Source organism: Eumetopias jubatus, unplaced genomic scaffold (assembly GCF_037043125.1).
Source record: "Eumetopias jubatus isolate StellerSeaLion01/CBP00866 unplaced genomic scaffold, mEumJub1_p1.0 scaffold_17, whole genome shotgun sequence".
NCBI lineage: Eukaryota > Metazoa > Chordata > Mammalia > Carnivora > Otariidae > Eumetopias > Eumetopias jubatus.
The window spans coordinates 27276564-27302040 of NW_028274823.1; the positions used below are offsets into that span (position 1 = coordinate 27276564).

Below are 25477 nucleotides of genomic sequence, written 5' to 3' on the forward strand. Positions count from 1 at the left end.
TCTAGAACATAGTGGCTTTTCACCATTTATTCTTTCTTATGGTCTGTGCTGTGGGGAAGAGGAGATTAAAGGACACGTAAGTCCTTCACCGTCTGCCCCTTTCTTCTGGTCAGCTGTAAATTACAGACAGCAGCCTCCAGCAACATCAGAAGAACATCCGGGATTTGCATTGTTGGACTCTCCTGCAAGCTTGAAAGGATCTGTGATTACACCCTGTCAAAAGGCAAACCAAAATGAAAGGACAAGTTAAAGGTGTTTTGATGTACCCCAATACTCATATTTCAGTTTGACTGAGGTTGGCTTACCTAGGAGGTAGATAAAATTTTATAATTCCACAGGATCCTTGGGATTCATCTATAAAGGTGACTGTCTCGTCCAGAAGCTTCTAATCAAATGTTTACTACTTTCTTTCCCTTTTCAAAAAATATTTTATTTATTTATTTATTTGCCAGAGAGAAAGAGAGCACAAGCAGGGGGAGTGGCAGGCAGAGGGAGAAGCAGACTCCCCGCTGAGCAGGGAGTCCGATGTGGTACTCGATCCCAGGATCCTGGGATCGTGACCTGAGCCGAAGACAGACGCTTAACCGACTGAGCCGCCCAGGTGTCCCAAGTTTTTACCACTTTCAAGGTAAACTTCACTTAAAGGTTCGTAGAGGTGGTCCCTAGGGAAAAGTTGGAAAGTTGATTTTGTTTCATTTTGTTTTATGGGAGTCCCATTTGTACGTGCCTTTTACCCTTCTGGAACTGAATACCAAAATGCTGACACTTCTTTCCTTCCCTTACTCTCATCTCTAGAAACATGTGTGCAAGACAAGAAGGCAAGTCCTACACACCAGGGCCGTCGTTAGCCACTGCTGATGTTCAGATACTGAGATTGCCAACAACAGCCAGCAAGATTTCAGGGCAGAGTGAGTGGAATTTTCAGAAGACAAGATGGCAGTCTTTATTTTTCTTCCTTTCACTTCCAAATGAGATACCTCCAACAGCAGCACCAGTGAGGCCAGAGAAAAACCAGGCACAAAGGCAAGAAATCAAGAGCATGAACAATCCACCTCAAATAATGATAATGAATTCACTGAACTTATAAATGTACACTCTTACTATTGATCACTGGTCACTGCAAATAGAAGGCAGGACAAGACAGGCGCGAACCCTACATTCATGAAGGACAGTCTTACAGACCACTCCCCTTACTGAAATACCCACTGGGGGCCCGGGCCTCCCTGACCTGCAGTTCATGAAGGACAGTCTTACAGACCACTCCCCTTACTGCAATACCCACTGGGGGCCTGGGCCTCCCTGACCCGCAGTTCATGAAGGACAGTCTTACGGACCACTCCCCTTACTGAAATACCCACTGGGGGCCTGGGCCTCCCTGACCCGCAGTTCATGAAGGACAGTCTTACGGACCACTCCCCTTACTGAAATACCCACTGGGGGCCTGGGCCTCCCTGACCTGCAGTTCATGAAGGACAGTCTTACAGACCACTCCCCTTACTGAAATACCCACTGGGGGCCCGGGCCTCCCTGACCTGCAGTTCATGAAGGACAGTCTTACGGACCACTCCCCTTACTGAAATACACTGGGGGCCTGGGCCTCCCTGACCCTACATTCATGAAGGCAGTGTTATGGACCACTCCCTTTACTGCAATACCCACTGGGGGCCTGGGCCTCCCTGACCCTATGTTCATGAAGGACAGTCTTATGGACCATTTCCTTTACTGAAATACCCACTGGGGGTCTGGGCCTCCGTGACCTGCAGTTTCCACCTTTCTAGAATGAAGATGCCTGCCTGGATCTGGCTCCCTAACAGGTAAGCTAGCATCCAGCAGGGAGGATCTCCAAGCCTGGAAGAGGGCTAGCTATGCTAGTCGCTGCTGCCAGGCCCTCCTGTCCACTGTTTATTTCCTGCTCTTGCTACACTGGAATTCCTGGTCATAAGAGTTAGCCTCTCCTCCTTTTCACCCAGGAAAATGATCTTCCACTCTTTTTCTTCCCATCCCATGTCCTCTGTACTAATAGGAGATAGTGATATCAATACCACTTCCTAATCCATGCTCCCACCCCTAAGATCCCAAGACTTAAAGGAAATAAAAGGTGAGACATGTTGAGAAACAGTCCTTTCCAGCACCAACATCCGGTGATTCTACGAAAAGTCTAGATACAGAGAGGTAGTACAGCAAATTGGGTAAGAATGTCAGCTCTAGAATCCAACATGGGTTCAAATTCACCCCTTCTAGCTCTGTGACCTTGGGTTAGTACATTAATCTACTCTGAGTCTTAGGTTCTTCATCTGTAAAATGAGAATAATAAGGGTTATTGTGAGGACAAAGTGACACAGTACCTTGAACATGTGACCTATTCAGTAAAGCCTAGGTCCTCTAACACTATTCCTAGTGTTGCTGATGTTGTTACTACCACTGCTATTAACTGTGGCAAGACACTGCATACCACAATTCTACATGCATCATTTCAGATCCTGCAGTGTTTTACTAATGTAATTCTCTTTTTTTTTCTGGAGGCTGCATGCCCAGTGTGGAGCCAAATGTGGGGCCTGAACTCACGATCCTGAGATCAATCCCTGAGCCAAGATCAAGAGTCGGACACTCCAACCAACTGAGCCACCCAGGTGCCCCTAATGTAATTCCTTTAATAGCAAGATACCCGGGCGCCTGGGTGGCTCAGTCGGTTAAGTGACTGCCTTCGGCTCAGGTCATGATCCTGGAGTCCCGGGATCGAGTCCTGCATCGGGCTCCCTGCTCGGCGGGGAGTCTGCTGCTCCCTCTGACCCTCTTCCCTCTCGTGCTCTCTCTCTCTCATTCTCTCTCTCTCTCAAATAAATAAATACAATCTTTAAAAAAAAATAGCAAGATACCCTTTCCTTGTCAGGGTTAGAAGAGAAGTAGGAAGAGAAGAGGAAGGGGGGAGGGGGGAGGAGCAGGAAGGGCAGGAGGAAAGAGAAGAGGACAAAAGAAAGAAAAGAAGGGCTCTTGGAAACAGTCCTCACTGAGTCAATGCTCAGGAAGAAGCAGCAGTCCTCACCGGGGGCAGGTGTCGGGAAGATGCGAGCACCAGCAACCCCCACGTGCCACCTGCCTGCACTGTGCTCTCGGCCTTTATCGGACAGGAACGTCCCCCTCCAAGCACACAAGGTTATATTTCTAGGACACGCAGCTGTTTCATTCCTTAAATCTCCCTTCACTGTCAGTGATTGCCATTTCAAAACCTTGGAACTGATCTAAAGACACTGGCCCATCAGCACGCTGAAAGAACCAAGGTAGATGAGAGAGGAGGCAGGGGGGATAAACCAGTCCAAGTACGTGGCAAGTTATGATTGGTATGTGAGGTCAAGAGCCCTCCTGCACGCCCCGCGTGCACACTAAGAGGGAGGTCAAGGAGAGCCAGGCTGGAAGAAAGGGGTCTCTGCGGAAGCCAGCCCGCTTAATGACTTTTTTTTTTTTTACAGCCAGAGTACACTGGAAGTGCTGTGGTTGAAGGAAACACTCCTTTTACTTATAACCGTAACCTGCTGACAGCTTTTCTAACTAGGATTCAGGAACCCAGGTTCCAGGAGAATTAGAATGATGAAAACATTTCAAAATACACATTGATTCTCACCAGCAAGGTTTGGTTATCAGTGAACTCCCAAGAATTTCAAACTACCAATAACACATTTGTGAAAGGTTTCAAGGACTGAAAGGTCCAAAGTCACATTTCTCTACTTCCCAAAAAGGCATCTGCTTAGAAAAACAGAAGAGTAACAAATAGCAGAGGGCTCAAGAATTTAATAAAGCAAAACCTAAATCACTCTTCAGCTCTAGAGGTGGCTCCTACATTTAGCTTGCACTTGATTCATGCTGGTAAGAGTGGCCAAACAAGAACACATTCGGTTTTTTGGCTCCAGAATTCCTGCCTCTTGTGTTCAATTAAACTTTCCCAACTACAAATTTACCATTTTGGAGAGTGATCTCTAAACAAGCTTTACACTTAAAGACTGCTTAAAATGTAACAGAAGGAGGAGAAAAAGGCATATGAGTTACTTGTGTCTCAATGTATGCTTGATGTATCCAAAGTTATTACAAAATACAAGCAAAAGAAAGCAAAAATTCATGGCAAAAGATTAGAGAATCTCTGGGCCCAGGAGAAAGGGTGTGTCAGGAAGAATGAGAAATCCTAGAACACGGTTCCAAGTGACCAAGAATCTTAATTAGTACAAATCCATAACTGTAACTACTTCTATTTCTTGAGTGTGTATTATGTGCCAGGCATCAGGCTAACATTCTCCATAGATCATCCCCATTGATCCTCACACCCCGAGGAGAAAAAGTGATTATTACCTTCCTGTTACACATGGGAGAGACAGAGGGTGTAGGGAGGTTAGGTAATGTACCTGAGATCACACATGCCTGGTAGAGCCAAGATCTGAACCTAGCCTATCTGACTGCAAGGCCTGTATACATAAACCCCACGCTCTGCTGCTATCCTGGCGCAGCAATATCAGTATCTTATTTCCCGGGGCTTCCAACATTCAGTGCCTCAAGACACGTCATTGGTATGACTTTGGTGAATGTTGTAAGTTCTGTCAGCCCAAAGAGACTTGAAATCCATCACTCAGCCTGTTCTAAATACAATATTATAAATTAATGAATGGATCAATAAAATAATTGACACCATGAATGGGAGAAAGGATTAAATATATAAGAAAGAGGGGCGCCTGGGTGGCTCAGTCGTTAAGTGTCTGCCTTCAGCTCAGGTCATGATCCCAGAATCCTGGGATTGAGCCCTGCATTGGGCTCCCTGCTCAGTGGGAAGCCTGCTTCTCCCTCTCCCACTCCCCCTGCTTGTGTTCCTTCTCTCACTGTATCTCTCTCTGTCAAATAAATAAATAAAATCTTTAAAATATATATATATATATATACCTAAGAGAGAAAGAGAAAGAGGGATGCTAACCTCTATTATAACTACCCATCTGCCTTCTTCATAGAGTAGCTGTGGAGATGGCATGAGATAAACTGCGATAAAATGCTTTAGAAAATGCTACACCAATATTTCAGATACTAGAATAATTCCAAAAATGAATCTATAATATTTTAGAAAATGATCACTTTAGAATATAATGGTATCCTGGCTCTGGTATACTTTCAAGAAATTAAGATATGATCAAAATTAGCTTTTCAAAACAGTGGGGAATTGATATAATAAATGAACAGGAAAATTTGAACTAGTTAATATTTGGAGAAATAGTCACACTGTACCTCAACATTTATGCTAAAATAAATTCCAGATGGTTTAAAAATTTTAATGTGAAACGCAAAACCATGAAAGCACTAGAAGAATCTGCATGACCTTGGATTAAGCAATGGATTTTTAGCTATGACACCCAAAGCACAAGCAAGCAAAAAAGAAAAAAGAAAAATTCAACTTCACCAAAATTAACTTTTGTGCATCAAAGGACACTATCCAGAGTGAAAAGACAACACACGGAATGTGAGAAAGTTTTGCAAATCATATATCTGATAAGGGTCCAGTAGTATCCAGAATATATAAAGAGCTCTTACATCTCAACAATAAAAAGACAACCCAATTTAAAAATGGGCAAAGGATCCTAGGTGGCTCAGTGAGTTAAGTGTCCAACTCTTGATTTCATCTCAGGTCATGATCTCAGGGTTGTAAAATTGAGCCCAATGTGGGGCTCCATCTTAGGACCCTGGGATCACGACCTGAGCCGAAGGCAGAGGCTTAACCGAATGAGCCACCCAGGCACTTTTAAATTGAATTCTGTTTAAAAACAAGGTTTAGGGGCACCTGGGTGGCTCAGTTGGTTAAGCATCTGCCTTTGGCTCACGTCATGATTCCAGGATCTTGGGATCGAGCCCCGCGTTGGGTAGGAAAATTGAGTCCCATGTCGGACTCTGTCCTGGGCATGGAGCCTGCTTAAGTTCTCTCTTTCCCTCTCGCCCTGCCCCTCCTCCCTCTCTCTCCCTCTCTTAAAAAAAAAAAAAATGGGCAAAGGATCTGAAACGACATTTTCCCAAAGAAAACATATAGATGATCAACAAACATGTGAGAAGATGGTTAGCATCACTAGTCATTAGGGAAATGCAAATCCAAACCACAGTGAGGTACTTCACACTGACTAGGATGACTACAATAAAAACTAAACAGAAAATAACACAGTATTGACAAAGATGTAGAGAAATTGGAAATCTATACATTGCCGGTAGGAATTTAAAATGGTGCAGCCACTGTGGAAAACAGTTTGGTGGGTCTTCAAAAAGTTGGATGTAGAATTACTATATGACTCAACAACCCCACGACTAGGTATAGACCCAAAAGAATTGAAAACCAGTACTCAAATAAGGACATGAAATACACATACATGCATGTTCACAACAATACTACTCAGAACAGCCAGGAATAGAAAGAACCTAATCATCTATCAAGCGATGAGTGGATAAACAAAATGTGGTATATCCATGCAATGGAATATTATTCAGACATAAAAAGGAATGAAGTACTGACATATGGATAAACCTTGAAAACATTATATTAAGTAAAAGAATCCAGACACAAAAGGCCTTATAGTATATGATTCCACTTATATAATAATGTCCACCATAGGCAAATCCAGAGACAGAAAGCAGATTAGTTTATTGCCAGAGGCCAGGGGGAGGGGAGATAGCAGAATGACTGCTTAATAAGTATGGGATTTCTTTTGAGGGTAATGAAAGTTTTCTGAAACTAGATACTAGTGATGACTGCACAACCTTGTAAACATACTCAAAATCACTAAATTGTACACATTAAAATGGTTAAAATAGTGAATTTTATGTTATATGAATTTTATCCCAGAATGTCTAAAGTATTAAAAGAAAATATAGGTAGGGCCCCTGGCTGGCTCAGTCAGTGCAGGATGCAACTCCTGGTCTTGGAGTTGTGAGTTCAAGCCCCACCTTGGGTGTAGAGATTACTTAAAAATAAAATCTTAAAAAATTTTTAAAGAAAATATAGGTAAATTCATAACATTCACATGGAGAAGGTCTTTCTAATCATAACATAAGAGGCAGAAACCATAAAGGAATTGACTACATAAAAACTGAAAATGTCTACTCAGGAAAAATAAGCAAATAAAAAGATGGATGACATGCTGAGAAAAAATATTCACAACATATAACAGATAATTGTTTATAGGGCAATAAAAAAAAGGCAAATCCCACTCTAACAGCAAATGGTTAAAGGAATTATACAGGAAGTTCACATTGGATGAAATATAACCGGCCAATAAATATGCAAATGGTTCAATATATACAAAATAAAACAACAAATTATTTTCTGCCCATCAGACAAGCAAAGAGTTTTAAAAATAATACCCAATATTAGTAAGACGGCAGGGAAAAGGTATACATTGCAGGTAGGCATGTAGACTTCTACAGTCTTTTTGTAGGGCAATTTGACTATCTCAATTAAGACTTACAAATGTTTGAGGGGCGCCTGGGTGGCTCAATCGTTAAGCATCTGCCTTCAGCTCAAGTCATGATCCCACGGTCCTGGGATCGAGCCCCGCGTCGGGCTCCCTGCTCAGCAGAGACTCTGCTTCGCCCTCTGCCCCTCCCCCCATCCCCCAGCTTGTGCTCTCTCTCTTGCTCACTCTCTCTCACAAATAAATAAAATCTTTTAAAAAAATAATATTCAAATAACTATTTGAATATTTGAGTAATTTTTTCCAAGGTAACTCTTAACCTTTTTTGTATCTGGACTCCTTTAAGAATCTGATGAAAGTAATAGATACTTTCTTGAGAAAATACACATACACGTATATAATTTTAAGGGATTCATGGATGCCCTGAAGTCCATTCATGGGTGCACCAAGTTAAGAGTCTCTGACTTACTATCCAGATTGGAAAATAAAGTTATGAAATTAATTCAAATCATTTTGTAGATACAAATATGGCTAGAAATTATTTATAGCGGCCAACTAAAAGAATAATGATTTGTTTCTTGTTTTAGCAGTCAGTGGCAAGGCAGGGATTGAAAGGCAAACAAACCTTTGATCCTAAAGCAGAACAGCCACTAGATGCTGGCAGCTTCTCTCCAATTGGTCTGATCAGAAAATTCTGGGTGAATCGGGAATTCTTCAAGATAGCTGCCATTTCTTCATCCACTTCAACAATTTCACCTTCCTGAAGGGTAGCAGAAAAAAAACACATTAAGAAATGCCACTTTAATCTTTTTTTTTAAGATTTTATTTATTTATTTGACAGAGAGAGACACAGTGAGAGAGGGAACACAAGCAGGGCGAGTGGGAGAGGGAGAAGCAGGCTTCCCGCGGAGCAGGGAGCCCAACACAGGGCTCGATCCCAGGACCCTGGGATCATGACCCAAGCCGAAGGTAGACGCCTAATGACTGAGCCACCCAGGTGCCCCAAGATATGCCACTTTAATCTTAATAAAAGAAAAACATACAAAGGATTTACTAAGGAGTGACATTTCAGGATAAAAAGACTATATCTTCAGAAACGATATTTCTGTTCAGACCCTGCCACTAGTTTCATGCTCATTTCAAAATGTAATTGACCAGTGTCATAATCAGTTTTTCTTTGGTGGCAAAGCAAAAAAAAAAAGGACACTCATTGCTCCAGTATCCCCTCTCTCCTCAGAGACAGATGTAGAAAACCACTGTTATCTGAGTTTCACCTTATTCATCATCAAAATGAGGGTTTAAATTAAAATAATAGTGTTAATGTGTATTTTTGTGAGTCCCAGGGTGCCTGGGGGGCTATATAAAAGGCTCATGCCATGGGAACCAGGAGTGAGTACAGGCGATTCTGGGTTATCTAACCCCTGCTCCCTTCAGATAAGCTCTGCATTCACCCCTTCATATACTGGGGTTACGTAAAGCAATGTCTGACACATAGTAAGTATTGTTTTTTTGTGGTTTTTTAAATTTTTTTTTTAAGATTTTATTTATTCATTTTGAGAGAGCGTGCGAACGAGAGAGCACAAGCAGGGGAAGCAGCAGGCAGAGGGAGAGGGAGAAGCAGGCTCCCCGATGAGCAGGGAGCCCAATGTGGGGCTCGATCCCAGGACCCCGAGATCATGACCTGAGCCAAAGGCAGACGCTTAACCGACTGAGCCACCCAGATGCCCCAAGTATTGTTTTTTTAAATAAGATCTCCCTTTAAAAAGGAATTCTGCTATTAAAGATGGGGGTTTTTTGAAAGCCACTATATCAGAGCGATGGGTTCAAAGGCCCTTCCCACTTTGATTCTGTGACCCTACAGAAGCAGGCAGTACATCAAGGGGCAGTGGATCAGTGAAAAAGCATCAAAAGCACCAGGGAGTAGTTAAGAACTTCGAAGATGCTATTTGGACCAAAAAAATCAGAGGTGGGAAACAGCTACCTTTGGAACAAATCATGATTATATCTTCTATTTACTGAGTTCCCAGTATGTACCAAGGTTCTGCTATATTATTGCTAATCTTTATTAAAATTTTATTTTTAAGTAATCTCTACACCCAACATGGGGCTTGAACTTGCAACCTGGAGACGAAGAGTCGCAGGCTCTACTGACTCAACCAGCCAGGGGCCCCTATATTACTGCTAATCTTTTTTTTTTCCTTATAGAAATTCTACACAGTAGGTATTATTACCCCTACTCTTGCAGTGGAGCAAACTATATCTCAAAGAAGGACTTATTCAAGTTTACCCAAGTAATAAATAATAGAACCAGAATTTGAACCAGAATAGAACCAGAATAAATAATAGAACCAGAATTTGAACCCAGAATTTGAACCCAGAATCTGATGCCAAAGCCTACACTTTTCCATTTTGAGGAAATAAAGAATGCCCTGCAAAGAGTAGTAGAAATATCAATATGTTGTCATTAAACAAGAGTTCCTTAATTCTATGATACAAGTGAACCACTGAAATACTATTGCACAATACTTCTATTCTTTTCCATACTGCTTCTCTGTAATTCCATTAATCTGATGTCTGATGGATACTTCCCATAAAAGATTTTCTTAGGTATGACAGTGATATTGTAGTTATGTACGAGAATATTTTATTCTTAGGAGATGCATGCTGAAATATTAAGGATAACATGTCACGATGTCTGCAACTTACTTTTAATGGTTCAGCAAAAGCATAAATACACACATGCACATGTCCCAACACCAGGAAAGGGAGAAGCAATGCAAGGTTAAGAAAAGGTACCTGGAGCAAATGTAAGAGTAGAAAGAATGTCCAAAATCATGGAAATTTTTATTTACCTTAAATGTGAAATTTGCATCAAATATTAGTTCTTTTTCGTGTCCCGTGATTCCTCCATTGTAAATCACTTGGCATCTTTTGGCTGGTCCTGTCTTAGGGAGTTTGAAGAGGCGAAATGTTGCAGAAACAAAACGACAGTCACCTAAAACAGAATTTACCCATGGTTCAGCTCCAGCTCCCAAATGGCTATTGGTTTGCTTAGTAGATGAAGAGCATAGAGATTATAATGGTGATTTTCTTCTTTGCATGCCACCAGTTATCTTTCTGGGCAGTTCACTTTATTTACCAAATAACTTTGAAGTGCTTTATTAAATACCAAACTTTGGGAGGTTGCTATTAAACAGAAGACAAGATGGAGGTTTCCAGATGACCCAAAGTCTCCTTCAATGAGACCCACTTAGTACACTCTTGCTAAACACCACATTTGAACCACTCAAGGAGCAGTTTTAACATTCCCCACTGCTCTTTCTTACCTATCATTCTTTCTAATTCCTTGTTTTGAACTGTAATGAGATTGGCAGTGACCAAACGTGGAGTGCAGAAACCAATTTTTTGGGCAAGGATGGCAAGGTTCTTCCAGTATAAAGCACCACCCAGGCACTCACCTAAAAAAAGAAAAATCACAAACCAACCAAACAACTAGGTATTCAAGAAATTTCTCTTCTATAAAACTGATTAGGAATGGTATTAGTTGGGGCGCCTGGCTGCCTCAGTTGGAAGAGCATACAGCTCTTGACCTCAAGGTTGTGAGTTTGAGCCCCACGTTGGGTGAAGAGATTACTTAAATAAACAAACTTTAAAAAAAAAAAAAAGGATGTGGTGTTAGTTAAAACATATATCCTAGAAATAGAAAAAGGACCTGAGTGTCCCCCCAATATCTAGAAAGTCACAATTAAAATGCAATATGCTAGCTTAATGGCCTCTGGAAACCATTACTCAAGACAGTCACTAATGTACAGTCCTATCCAGCTGCAATCATATTTCTGGATGGATTAGGTCACATTCTGAAAAGCACTATGCTATGTGAGTAAAAACATATAAAGGATAATTTACAAAATTGCCTATTAGCTCCAGATTATCATAAATGATCTGCTACTAGAACAGTAACTACTAAGAGACTAACGGTTTTTAAATTTATTACATCAACAAATTAGAAACAACCCAAATGATTACCCATAGAGAAATGGTCAAATAAAGTATGGTACACCTGTACAATACAGCTGTAGAATACACACACATTTTTAAAGATTTTAGGCTTAGAGGAGGAGGAGCAAGATGGCAGAGGAGTAGGAGACCTGGATTTCACCTGGTCCCAGGAATTCAGCTAGATAGGGATCAAACCATTCTGAACGCCTACGAACTCAACAGGAGATTGAAGAAATGAATAGCAGCAATTCTCTGAACAGAAAAGCAACTACTTTCTGGAAGGTAGGACGTGCAGAGAAGCAAGTCCGAGGCGATATTCAGGAGGCTAGACGGCGGGGGAGGGGGCCTCCGTCAGCCACTTCTGGCAAGTGATAGAGCTACGGAGCACAAAATCGGAACTTTTAGAAGTCGGCCCGCTGAGGGACATCGCTCCAGTGGCTAAGCGGGGTGTGGAACCCTCGCGGGACAGTGTGGTCTCAGGACCCTCGGGGTCACAGAAAGACCAGGGGTGCCTGAGTGCGGCAGAGCTCCTGGGTATCAGAGCGGGGAAGCCGGCTGCAGAGACGGAGCTGAGGAGTGGGCTCTCAGCTCAGGGTTGCCATAAACTGTGATCCACAGCAAGTCGGGCCACTGCTCCTCCAGCAGGGACCCAACAAGCGGCAGATCCAGGGAGACTCCCCTTCCTCCCCCGGGAAGAGTGGCGCAGGAGGGCACCACAGGGATCTGCTGGGTTTGGAGACTCCACACCGTGTTGGGTGCCTGAAATAGAAACGCTCGGTCACAGGCTGGGTGAGCACGGAGTGCGGGCCGAAGACCAACCGGGGAGACGGGAGTAACTGACTGCTTTTCTCTGGGGGCGCACTGAGGAGCGGGGCCCTGAGTTCTCAGCTCCTCCAGGGCACAGATTGAGAGGCCACCATCTCACTCTCGTCTTCCAAAGCTGTACAGAAAGCTTGCAGGGAACAAAAGCTCCTGAGAGCAAACCCGAGCAGATTGCTTAGCCTGGACTGGCAAGGGCAGGGCAATTCCACCTCCGGCAAAGACATTTGGGAACCACAGCAACAGGCCCCTCCTCCAGAAGATCAGCAAGAACAGCCAGCCAAGACCAAGTTTACTGATCAATGAGAACGACAGAACTCCAGCACTAGGGGAATACTGCACATAGAATTCATGGCTTTCTTCCCATGATTCTTTAGTCTTTCAAAGTTAATTTTTTTTATTTTCTTTCTTTTTTTTTTTGCACTTTTCTTTTCCTTTTTCAACCAACATCTTATCTTACCAATTCCTTTTTAAAAATCTTTTTTAATTTTCATCTTTAGTCATAGTCCATCCCTTCATCATATTTACCCTTATTTTTGTATATATATGTTTTTCTTTCTTTAAAATTTTGGGAGGCAGTTTCTTCTAACAGACCAAAATACACCCAAAATCTAGCCTGTGGCTCTGTTCTATTCACCAGCCTGATCATATTCTTTTTTTTTTCCCTTTCTTCCACTCCCTACCCCCCCCCCCCGGGGTTTTTAGTCTTTTCTGATTGGTTTAGCGTATATTTTTCTGGGGGCATTGTTACCTTTTAGCATTTTGTTCTCTCATTCATCTATTCTTCTCTGGCAAAATGACAAGACGGAAAACTCACCTCAAAAAAAAAAGAACAAGAGGCAGTACCAACTGCCAGGGACCTAATTAATACAGACGTTAGTAAGATGTCAGAAGTAGAGTTCAGAATGACGATTATAAAGATACTAGCTGGGCTTGAAAAAACATAGAAGATACTAGAGAATCCCTTCCTGGAGAAATAAAAGAACTAAAATCTAACCAAGTCGAAATCAAAAAGGCTACTAATGAGGTGCAATAAAAAATGGAGGCTCTAACTGCAAGGATAAATGAGGCAGAAGGGAGAATTAGTGATATAGAAGACCAAATGATGGAGAATCAAGAAGCTGAGAAAAAGAGAGATAAACAACTACTGGATCACAAGAGAAGAATTCAAGAGATAAGTGATAAGATGAAGCAATATCAGAATAATTGAGATCCCAGAAGAAGAGAGAGGGGGGCAGAAGGTATATTGGAGCAAATTATAGCAGAGAACTTCCCTGATTTGGGGAAGGAAACAGGCATCAAAATCCAGAAGGCACAGAGAACCCCCCTCAAAATCAATAAAAATAGGTCAACACACCGACACCTAATAGTAAAACTTAAAAGTCTCAGAGACAAAGAAAAAGACCTGAAAGCAGCTCGGGACAAGAGGTCTGTAACCTACAACAGTAGAAACATTAGATTGGCAGCAGACCTATCCACAGAGACCCAGCAGGCCAGAAAGGACTGGCATGTTATATTCAGAGCACTAAACGAGAAAAATATGCAGCCAAGAATGCTATATCCAGCTAGGTTGTCATTGAAAATAGAAGGAAAGATAAAAAGCTTCCAGGACGAAAAAAAAACTAAAAGAATTTGCAAACACCAAACCAGCCCTAAAAGAAATATTGAAAGGGGTCTTCTAAGCAAAGAGAGAGCCTAAAAGTAACATAGACCAGAAAGGAACAGAGACAATATACAGTAACAGTCACCTTACAGGCAATACAATGGCACTAAATTCATATCTTTCAGTAGTTACCCTGAATGTAAATGGGCTAAATGCCCCAACCAAAAGACACAGGGTATCAGATTAGATAAAAAAAAACAAGACCCACTGATATGCTATCTGCAAGAGACTCATTTTAGATGCAAAGACACCTCCAGATTTAAAGTGAGGGGGTGGAAAACAATTTACCATGCTAATGGACATCAAAAGAAAGCTGGGGTGGCAATCCTTATATCAGACAAATTAGATTTTAAACCAAAGACTATAATAAGAGATGAGGAAAGACACTATATCATATTTAAAGTGTCTATCCAACAAGGAGATGTAACAATTTTAAATATCTATGCCCCTAACATGGGAGCAGCCAATTATATAAGTCAATTAATAACAAAATCAAAGAAAGACATCAACAATAATACAATAATAGTAGGGGAATTTAACACCCCCCTCACTGAAATGGACAGATTATCTCAGCAAAAGATCAACAAGGAAATAAAGGCTCTAAATGACACACAGGACCAGATGGGACTTCCCAGATAAATTCAGAACATTCCATCCCAAAGCAACAGAATACACATTCTTCTCTAGCGCACATGGAACATTCTCCAGAATAGATCACATTCTGGGTCACAAATCAGGTCTCAACTGGTACCAAAAGACTGGAATCATTCCCTGCATATTTTTGGACCACAGTGCTTTGAAACTAGAACTCAATCACAAGAGTGCTTGCTTTGGCAGCACATATACTAGAACTCAATCACAAGAGGAAAGTTGGAAAGAACTCACATACATGGAGACTAAAGAGCACCCTACTAAAGAATGAATGGGTCAACCAGGAAATTTAAAAAGAATTAAACAAATTCATGGAAACAAATGAAAATGAAAACACAACTGTTCAAAAATCTTTGGGATGCAGCAAAGGTGTCCTAAGAGGAAAGTATATAGCAATACAAGCCTTTCTCAAGAAACAAGAAAGGTCTCAAATACACAACCTAATCCTAAACCTAAAGAAGCTGGAGAAAGAACAGCAAATAAAGCCTAAACCCAGCAGGAGAAGAAAAATAATAAAGATCAGAGCAGAAATCAATGAAATAGAAACCAAAGAACAGTAGAACAGATCAATGAAACCAGGAGCTTGTTCTTTGAAAGAATTAATAAGATTGATAAACCCCTGATAAGTCCTGGCCAGACTTATCAAAAAGAAAAGAGAAAGGACCCAAATAAATAAAATCATGAATGAAAGAGGAGAGATCACAACCAACACCAAAGAAATACAAATAATTACAATAACATATTATGAGCAACTATATGCCAGCAAATTAGACAATCTGGAAGAAATGGATGCCTTCTTAGAGACGTATAAACTACCAAAACCAAACCAGGAAGGACTAGAAAACCTGAACAAACCCATAAACAGTAAGGAAATTGAAGCTATAATCCAAAATCTCCCAACAAACAACAGCCCAGGGCCAGATGACTTCCCAGGGGAATTCTACCAAACATTTAAAGAAGAATTAATACCTATTCTTCTGAAACTGTTCCAAAAAATAGAAATGGAAGGAAAACTTCCAAACTCATTTAATGAGGCCAGCATTACCTTGATCCCAAAACCAGACAAAGACCCCATTAAAAAAGAATTACAGACTAATATCCCTGATGAACATGGATGCAAAAATTCTCACCAAAATACTAGCCAATAGGATCCAACAGTACATTAAAAGGATTATTCACCACGACCAAGTGGGATTTATCCCTGGGCTGCAAGGTTGGTTCAACATCCACAAATCAATCAATGTAATACAATACATTTATAAAAGAAAGAACAAGAACCATATGATACTCTCAATAGATGCAGAAAAAGCACTTGACAAAGTACAGCACCCTTTCTTTTTTTTTTAAAGATTTTATTTATTTATTTGAGAGAGAGAGAATGAGAGAGAGAGAGAGCACAAGAGGGAAGAGAGTCAGAGGGAGAAGCAGACTCCCTCCTGAGCAGGGAGCCCGATGTGGGACTCGATCCCGGGACTCCAGGATCATGACCTGAGCTGAAGGCAGTCGCTTAACCAACTGAGCCACCCAGGCACCCCAGTACAGCATCCTTTCTTGATTAAAACTCTTCACAGTTTAGGGATAGAGGATACCTACCTCAATATCATAAAAGCCATCTATGAAAAACCCACAGCAAATATCATGCTCAATGGGGAAAAACCGAGAGCTTTTCCCCTAAGGTCAGGAACACGGCAGGGATGTCCACTATCACCACTGCTATTCAACATAGTAGTAGAAGTCCTAGCCTCAGCAATCAGATAACAAAAAGAAAGAAAAGGCATCTGAAGTGGCAAAGAAGAAGTCAAACTCTCACTCTTTGCAGATGATATGATACTTTATGTGGAAAACCCAAAAAACTCCACCCCAAAACTGTTAGAACTCATACAGGAATTCAGTAAAGTGGCAAAATATAAAATCGATGCACAGAAATCAGTTGCATTTCTATACACCAACAACAAGACAGAAGAAAGAGAAATTAAGGAGCTGATCCCATTTACAATTGCACCCAAACCATAAGATACCTAGGAATAAATCTAACCAAAGAGGCAAAGGATCTATACTCAGAAAACTATAGAATACTCATGAAAGAAATTGAGGAAGGCACAAAGAAATGGAAAAACGTTCCATGCTCATAGATTAGAAGAACAAATATTGTGAAAATGTCTATGCTACCTAGAGCAATCTACACATTTAGTGCAATCCCTATCAAAATACCACCAACTTTTTCCAAAGAAATGGAACAAATAATCCTAAAATTTGTATGGAACCAGAAAAGACCCCGAATAGCCAAAGGAATGTCGAAAAAGAGAAGCAAAGCTGGTGGGATCACAATTCCAGACTCCCAGCTCTATTACAAAGCTGTCATCATCAAGACAGTATGGTACCAGCAAAAAAACAAACACAGAGATCAATGGAACAGAATAGAGGGCCCAGAAATGGACCCTCAACTCTATGGTCAACTAATCTTCAACAAAGCAGGAAAGAATGTCCAATGGAGGCGTGCACCGCCCTGGCATTAGGGCCAGCTCGCTTTAAAAACTTTCTGGTTGACTTTAACAGCAATAGCACCAGCTCTTCGCAGATGGAAGTAACCTGACAGAACCTGCCCTTTGAATTGTATTTCCAGCTGAAGCAGTGATCCAGGGATCTCAACCACAGTTGCTCATTAGAGTCAGAATGTCTGGAGTTGGAATGTGGGTGTTAAAATAAAAATGGCTAGGACCTCTATTATTAAGATGAATAGAAGTAGTAAGAGCAGATATCCTCACCTTGTTCCTGAAGTTACAGGGAGGAGCAAGATGATGGAGGAGGAGACCTAAATTTCGTTTGGTCCCAGGAATTCAGCTAGATGGGGATCAAACCATTCTGAACACCTACGAACTCAACAGGAGATGGAAGAAAAGAATAGCAGCAACTCTCTGAACAGAAAAGCGACCACTTTCTGGAAGAATTTGCAGGTTCACTTCAGATTAATCAAACCAAGCCAAGTGGATTACATCATACTTTGTGAGCAGAATTTAAGCCAAAATTTAGTACAAGCTATTGACATATTACCAAATTTTATTCATTTATGGAGAGAGAGAGAGAGAGAGAGTACAGAGGGAGAAAGAGACTTCCCACCGAGCAGAGAGCCTAATGTGGGGCTTGATCCTAGGACTCTGAGATCATGACCTGAGCCGAAGGCAGATGCTTAACCAACTGAGCCACCGAGAGAGAGAGAAAGCGCGTGCCCAGGACCCTGGGATCATGACCTGAGCTGAAGGCAGACACTTAACCGACTGAGCCACCCAGGCACCCCTGCATTTATTTTTTACTGAAGAAACCAGGTGGCATATCCTTAGGAAGTTTTAATCTGAATTTTGCTGATTACATTCCCATATGTCTATTAACATGTTTCTGTCTTTTATCTACTCTTTCCCTTCTGAATTGGGAAGTAGACTTAGACGTTTGATCAAAATCAGGTATAAAGTTTCAGCAAAACCACTTCATAGATAGTGTTTCATACTTATATCTAGAAGTAAATAATCTATCTCTGTGATGTTAGAGCAATTGATGTGTATTGCCAGTATCTTTCACTTCATTAGGAGTTACAAAGAAATGATAGTCTAATAATCCTTTTTAGCTGTGATGCTTCTGCAAAGAGGAAACTTCCTCATGAACAATTGAGTTATCATGGTGAACAGTTTTTATATAAAAGAGAAAAGATACTAGATTAATTACTTTTATTTACCATTTTTCAAAATACTCGTTGGTTCACTTACACCCTTCAAAGGTGACAGGATTTTTGTTATGGTTGTTTTTATCATTAAAAACTTGGAAGGTTTAAATATTTTTGATTTGTTAAAAAGGTTCCATTTATTTTTATTTCAGTTAAATTTTTATTCCAGAGTTCTTGTTTAATTTTATTGTGATCAGATCAGGTGACATTACTGTGTTTGTGATTTAAGAATAGTATGTTGTATGAGGAGAATGAGAAATGAACAATAGAAGATAGTAAAATAAAATATATATGGTAAGCAAGAAGCTTCTGAAACATGTTAGATACAGATAAAGTAAATAGGTCATTTGTGTGCTGACACAGAGAGGAGGAGATAGAATGAACAAGTATTACATATTCAAGAAGCACCAAATTTTATGACAGTTATATCACCTTTAAATCAAGAACCCATTTATGTCACCCATGTGGCCCTATGTAGCCTCTATCAAAGACATGTAGAAACAAGCCATAGCTGCATAGCAAGTTAAATGAGCTACAGCTCCTGGCCAGGAGTCTGGACCTTGCATCCTTTCCATAAAATAAGCCTGTGTGTTATTTCCAGACATCTTCCTTCTGCTAAGCCACTTTGACTACATTCAACTCTGGTCCTTATAGCCATATTATAGCGGGGAACGCTGATGTAGGAGAGCAAATGGTAGAAAAGGAAGGAGGGACAGAGGGAGGGATTGAGTAGTATGATCTATCCCACTGGTACCCTGCCATAAATGTGTTAACCTACACTGCTTCCTGTATATTTGAAATTCATTCAATAAACTATGTCATAGAGTAAAAAAAAAAAAAAAAGAATGTCCAATGGAAAAAAGACAGTCTCTTCAACAAATTGTGTTGGGAAAATTGGACTGCCACATGCAGAAGAATGAAACTGGATCATTCTTTCCACCACACACAAAAATAGACTCAAATGGATGAACGACCTCAATGTGAGACAGGAATCCATCAAAATCCTTGAGGAGAATACAGGCAGCAACCTCTTCGACCTCAGCTGCAGCAACTTCTTCCTTAAAAACATCGCCAAAGGCAAGCGAAACAAGGGCAAAAATGAACTACTGGGACTTCATCAAGATAAAAAGCTTTTGCACAGCAAAAGAAACAGTCAACAAAATCAAAAGACAACTGACAGAATGGGAGAAAATATCTGCAAATGACATATCAGATAAAGGGCTAATATAAAAAATCTATAAAGAACTTATCAAACTCAACACGCAAAAAACAAATAATCCAATCAAGAAATGAGCAGATGACATGAACAGACATTTCTGCAAAGAAGACATCCAAATGGCTAACAGACACATGAAAAAGTGCTCAACATCGCTCGGCATCAGAGAAATACAAATCAAAACCTCAGTGAGATACCACCTCACGCCGTCAGAATGGCTAAAATTAACAAGTCAGGAAACGACAGATGTTGGCAAGGATATGGAGAAAGGGGAACCCTCCTACACTGTTGGTGGGAATGCAAGCTGGTGCAGCCACTCTGGAAAACAGTATGGAGGTTCCTCAAAAAGTTGAAAATAGAGCTACCATACAACCCAGCAATCGCACTACTGGGTATTTACCCCAAAGATACAAATGTAGGGATCCGAAGGGGCATGTGCTCCCCAATGTTTATAGCAGCAATGTCCACAATAGCCAAACTATGGAAAGAGCCTAGATGTCCATCAACAGATGAATGGATAAAGAAGATGTGGTATATATACACAATGGAATATTATGCAGCCATCAAAAAATGAAATCTTGCCATTTGCAATGACATGGATAGAACTAGAGGATATTATGCTAAGCGAAATAAGTCAATCAGGGAAAGACAATTATCATATGATCTCACTGATATGAGGAATTAGAGAAACAAAACAGAGGATGATAGGAGAAGGGAGGGAAAAATGAAACAAGACGAAACCGGAGGGGGAGACAAAGCATAAGAAACTCTTAATCTCAGGAAACAAACTGAGGGTTGTTGGAGCGGTAGGGGGTGGAAGGGATGGGGTGGCTGGGTGACGGACACTGGGTCAGGTATATGCTATGGTGAGTGCTGTGAATTGTGTAAGACTGATGAATCACAGACCTGTACCCCTGAAACAAATGATACATTATGTTAATATGATAATAATAATAATAATAAAGATTTTAGGCTTAGGAAACATGCCAAATGAAATTAGGATACTAAATTCTACATACAGCATGCTCCAAATTTTATTATACACACACACACACACCCTACAAGGATATATGCTAAAATGTTAAAGAAGTTATTGCCAGGTTACACGATAAGTAATTTTTTTTTCTTTTTGTATTTTCCAACATTTTAACAATATTCATTTGTTATTGTATGACAAGAAAAAAGTTAACATATCTTATTTTAAAAGAACTGTTTTCTTTTTAAATAGGATTTTTTTTTTTTTTTTTTTTTTTTTTTTTAGTAATCTCTATACCTACTGTGGGGCTTGAACTCACAACCCTGAGATCAAGAGTCACACACTCTACTGACTGAGCCGACCAGGTGCCCCTAATAATAAGAACTTTTGATTTCATAATCAGACTGACCCCGGGCATACATTCATCTCCTCAACTTCCAGAGACTCCATTTAAATGACAATAAGGGAATAAACAACACAATAACACTGAGGACAGAAGGAGATGAAGGGGCTTCAGTCCCCAAAGGGTTATCATGCTACAGTTTTCAAAGCATTTTTCATATCCACTATCTCATTTAATCTTCATAACAGCCCAATAAGTTAGATTGTATTATTATCTGCATTTTACAATGTGGAAAACAATGACTCAAAGAGACTAATTAAACTCTAAGGTCATACTACTCTTGAGCAGCAGAGGAGAAGGGAGACAGAAGCCACCCCACCTAGTGCCACGTGTTCCCACATCACAAAGCCTCTTCCTGGATATTAGCAGATTGGAGCTCTGTACGTGAACAAGTATCTGCCGTAAAACAAAACAAAGCAACACTTACCCCATAAAATTCTGTGTGTCCTGATTTCTTCTGGCAATTCAAGGCTAGCATAGACGTCACTGAAATACAGCTCCCCCCCGTGCTGAAACAGCATTATTAGTCCAAACAAGGTTAAAGATGACATTAGTCCCAGATAGCAAAGAAAGGAATGAGGAGATAAAATCAATTTTAAAAACCAACAGAAGTACTGAGGTGACTCTTGGTGAACAAAGCAGAGCTGCCTTACTGGTTACAAGCAATAGCTGCATATGCCAAGATTTCTTTTCAGTGCCCTACAGACAATAAAATGGCTTTCCAAGAGTGTTTCTCTCCTAAATAAAAATACTCAAGTGCTTAAAATTTTAGCCAGTCTGAACCAAATGCAGTCCCAGGTGGCTGTATAACTAATAGAAGTAAATAGTATTCCTGAATTCTTCTCCCTTAAAAATCACATAACTTTTGCAATGTTATTTATTTTTATAATAATAATTATATTTTTTAAATGTCCTTAAAATCTCAGACATACGAGTGATCAGGAATTTTATGATTGTATTTAGCTAGTTTCAAGGGCTCAGAGTCCAGATCGTACTGTAAAGTCTCTTTTAGAAGTACATCTTGATGAAGATAGTATGCTGGCCCATAAGATGACATATTAAGTAAGACATTATTAAATCATTCCTACATATTCTTATATTTCATCTCTATGACAAGCCCTGTAAACCAAAAATCTCAGAATCTTCTATCTTCTATCACGAAGATACACATCTCATGATATATGTGGAGGGTAAGGAGCTCCAGCAAGTCTTCCTTTTAGAAAGTAGTTAGTGTAAAAGTTCCATCTTTTTTAACTTCCCAAAGATCTGAAATCCTGACAGAAACGAAATAAGCAGGGCACCTGGGTGGCTCAGTTGGTTAAGCAACTGCCTTCGGCTCAGGTCATGATCCTGGAGTCCCTGGATCGAGTCCCACATCGGGCTCCCTGTTCGGCAGGGAGTCTGCTTCGCCCTCTAACCCTCCCCCCTCTCATGTGCTGTCTCTCTCTCTCATTCTCTCTCTCTCAAATAAATAAATAAAATCTTAAAAAAAAAAAAAAAAAAGAAACGAAATAAGCAGCCCTCAGAAACACTACACAAGCTGGAAGTCTATCCATAGCAATCTTTCGGAGTCAGTCCAAAAGTCCCTGAAGTTCTACAGATGCTATCCCAGGACCATGGGCAGCAGGGAACAGGAGAAGAGACCACAATAAAGCAGCTATTTTACAGCATCCAATGACAATTATGACTCTCGGATTTACTACCTTTTATGACATGAGAGGAAAAAGAATCCATGTCTGGGGCATTCTTGCCATGCCCCTTTTTGCCGACCCTTTTTAACGTGAATAAATGGCAAGAGTTGGAGCTGTCAGCTCAAGGGGGCAAGAACAGGACAGATCCCATCTGCTCTTACTGACATGTAAAGACCAGTTGTCTCCCCCTTCCCTCACCTTTAGCACTCGGTACGCCTCCTGCAGCACGGATTCCTTATCGGGCACAAGGTTAATGACACAATTTGATCTAAAAAAGAGGTGGAATGTCAGGCAAATTCACACACTACTCAGAATGCTTCAAATCCTTTAGTCCCTAAAGACGTCTTCCACCATTTCTCAAAGCTACACCATTCTTTCTGCCTCCCTCTTCTCTTCCCCACGCTCAGTTTTTTCCCAAGAAAAAGGAGATGGATGGAGTGTTTAAAACCACAATAAAATCACAATAAATTGTTAGTCAATTTGAGTGGGCAGGAAAAAAAAATCAGGCATGCTCCTGATTTGTGTCTGTGCTGATGGTCACCAGGCTGGTTCCCCATGCCTCCTGCACCACGTGTTTCTTAGGCCACATGTAAATAGGCGAAATTCACCAAAGGCAGCTTCATTAAGGCTGTCACCTGGGCATGATTTGACAATTCAAAAGAAAAGGAGAAACAGACTCCTACACTTTGCTGTGACAATAATACTGAAGATAACAGGTCAGTGTGTGTTGTATGAGCAGACTCAGTGGTCCTGCTGTTGTTCTTTTGGGCTCATCCATTTAAGTTTACAGTTGGTTCTCTCCTGGGCTAGTGTGTTCTGAAACCAGTGGGCTACAAGCACCTGAGAACCGCTCCGTCCTTTATTAAGTCAGGCTTAACACCCTAAATGAGAGTCAGTTCTGCAAAGAGTGGTGACATTTGTATTCGACAGGAAATGGGCTATCTATATTTACAGAAATAAGGGTATAGACCTACATAACAATATCGTAACTCTCATTCTTTATTCCAGTCTCCTCCAGATTCTCTATGTAGCCATGAAGAAAAGTCACATTGGGTGTCTGGAAGCCATATTTTTCCATGTGATACTCAATATACTTCTTAGCCACTTCTACCTAAAAAAACAAAAAACAAAAACATATATAAATATATATATGGATTTGATAATCATTTTTTAAAATATGCTACTCTTTTACCAAAAATTTCCTATTATGAATGGAATATGCATAATATATTTTTGGTAAGTGTTTAAGGTTCCTCTGAGCATGTAGGATAAATTACAGTCTGGGACAACTCAGTGAGGGATAAACCCTCTGCTGGGTTTTTTGTTTTGTTTTGTTTTGTTTTTTTAATTAGGTAGGCTCCACACCCAATGTGCGGCTTGAACTCATGACCCTGAGAGCAAGAGTCACATATTCTATTGCCTGAGCTTGCCAGGTGCCCCTTGATACATGGATTTTGCTTGAGTAAACTCTTCACTCAACAACAAAATTCTTCAGGATAGATGGCAGAAGCAAGCGAAAAATCAGACTCCACTGGGTCATCATGATACTCATTTATCAGGTCAAACCTCTGACTCTGTTCTCCCAGAAGAGCCCCTAACTGTCAAAGTTCTCAGCCTTCAGGGCAGGAAGAACTAGTGGAGCAAATGAGCTTTGCATTTAGCAGCCTTCTTAGATTATCCTTGAAGAGAATCACAAAGGAAACAACTTTGTCTTTAAAAGAATGCCTTTGAGAATTCTTTCCTCCTTGTCCTCCAAATCTCTGCCTCACCTGACTTTCCGTCATGTCTATCCCAGTGACATGTCCTGTCTCACCGACCAGCTGACTCAGTACATAGCAATCTCTGCCACTTCCACTGCCCAGGTCCAAAATCCAGCAGTTTTCCAGACACTCAGGGATGACCAGACCATAGCCATAATACCTGGGAAATAGAAAATACATCCATGTATACAGATTTTTCCCCTAGAGACTAGAATATGTGGAATCACTAAATCTTACAAACCCTTTCTTCCTACCTCTCTCCTTCCTTTCTGTCCCTCCTTGCTTCCATCATTCACTGGATTTCTATTTAGGTGTTTCGTTTCCCCCACTAAACTGGAAGCTCCATGAAAACTGGAACTCTTGTCTGCTTTGTTTACCATTGTTATCATTGTTGGACACTGTACCAGGTACTAAGACAAACAAGCCATTTACAATATTTGTTGAGTAAATACATTTAGTTAGGTATCATAGCTGAACATCTACTAAAGGTCCAGAACTGTGCTCGTTATTGGAGAAAAAATGTAACACAAGATTTCTGTCCCCGGCGGGTATTTAACTGGGGAGGTAAACCATGAGCACAGAAAACATTTCCCATGATTTACTGCACAGGCACTGTCTTGAAAAAGCTGCTGCCTAGAGTCTTCATGGTGGGGGGAGGGGGGCAGCACAGGGAACTCTACCTCGAGGCTACTTCTTCATGTATATTCGTCAAAGCTTCCCGGATGTGCTTGGGGACCAGCCTGGCTGCAGTGACACAGGCACTGGTCTGGAGATCTGCTGATTTCTTCAGCACCTGCCCATAGTAGGTCTGACCAGAGGCCAAGGGCAGGGTTGGGGTGGGGAAGAGAGAAGAGCTGGAACTGGTATCCACAGGGTTAAGTCTCCCATGTCCACCACCACCCCCATCCCCACCCATCCAGGCCTGGCTAGGCTTTCCCCATGCAAAGCTCTAAGCCCAGACTTTGCCCTGCACCCCCCTCCCGTCCCCTCCTTGATTCTGGGGGACAAGGGCACAGGCAGGCTGGGCTAACAACGGCCTAGTGCTCCCACTCAGTCGAGGCTCCTCTTTGGCCATTCCAGGCCCTTCTGCTGGCACCTGCACGTCCTTCCGTATCTGAGCGTCTCGGGGGGCCGCCACTGCCAGGAGAAGAAAAAAGGAAGCT

General features: G+C 41.1%; 1 protein-coding gene across 1 annotated transcript in view; it reads right to left on the reverse strand.

Moving 5' to 3' along the window:
* Positions 1-25477, reverse strand: part of AS3MT (arsenite methyltransferase) — a 28456-nt gene continuing 2979 nt past the window's right edge. The window contains exons 2-11 of the mRNA XM_028098897.2: positions 25411-25451; positions 24995-25122; positions 24324-24474; positions 23529-23665; positions 22753-22822; positions 21291-21372; positions 10748-10879; positions 10274-10416; positions 8047-8181; positions 1-213 (exon numbers count right to left, since the gene is read on the reverse strand). Of these exons, the coding sequence (XP_027954698.1) occupies positions 121-213; positions 8047-8181; positions 10274-10416; positions 10748-10879; positions 21291-21372; positions 22753-22822; positions 23529-23665; positions 24324-24474; positions 24995-25122; positions 25411-25451 (1112 nt within the window). The 3' untranslated portion in view covers positions 1-120. The remainder of the gene's footprint in view (positions 214-8046; positions 8182-10273; positions 10417-10747; positions 10880-21290; positions 21373-22752; positions 22823-23528; positions 23666-24323; positions 24475-24994; positions 25123-25410; positions 25452-25477) is intronic.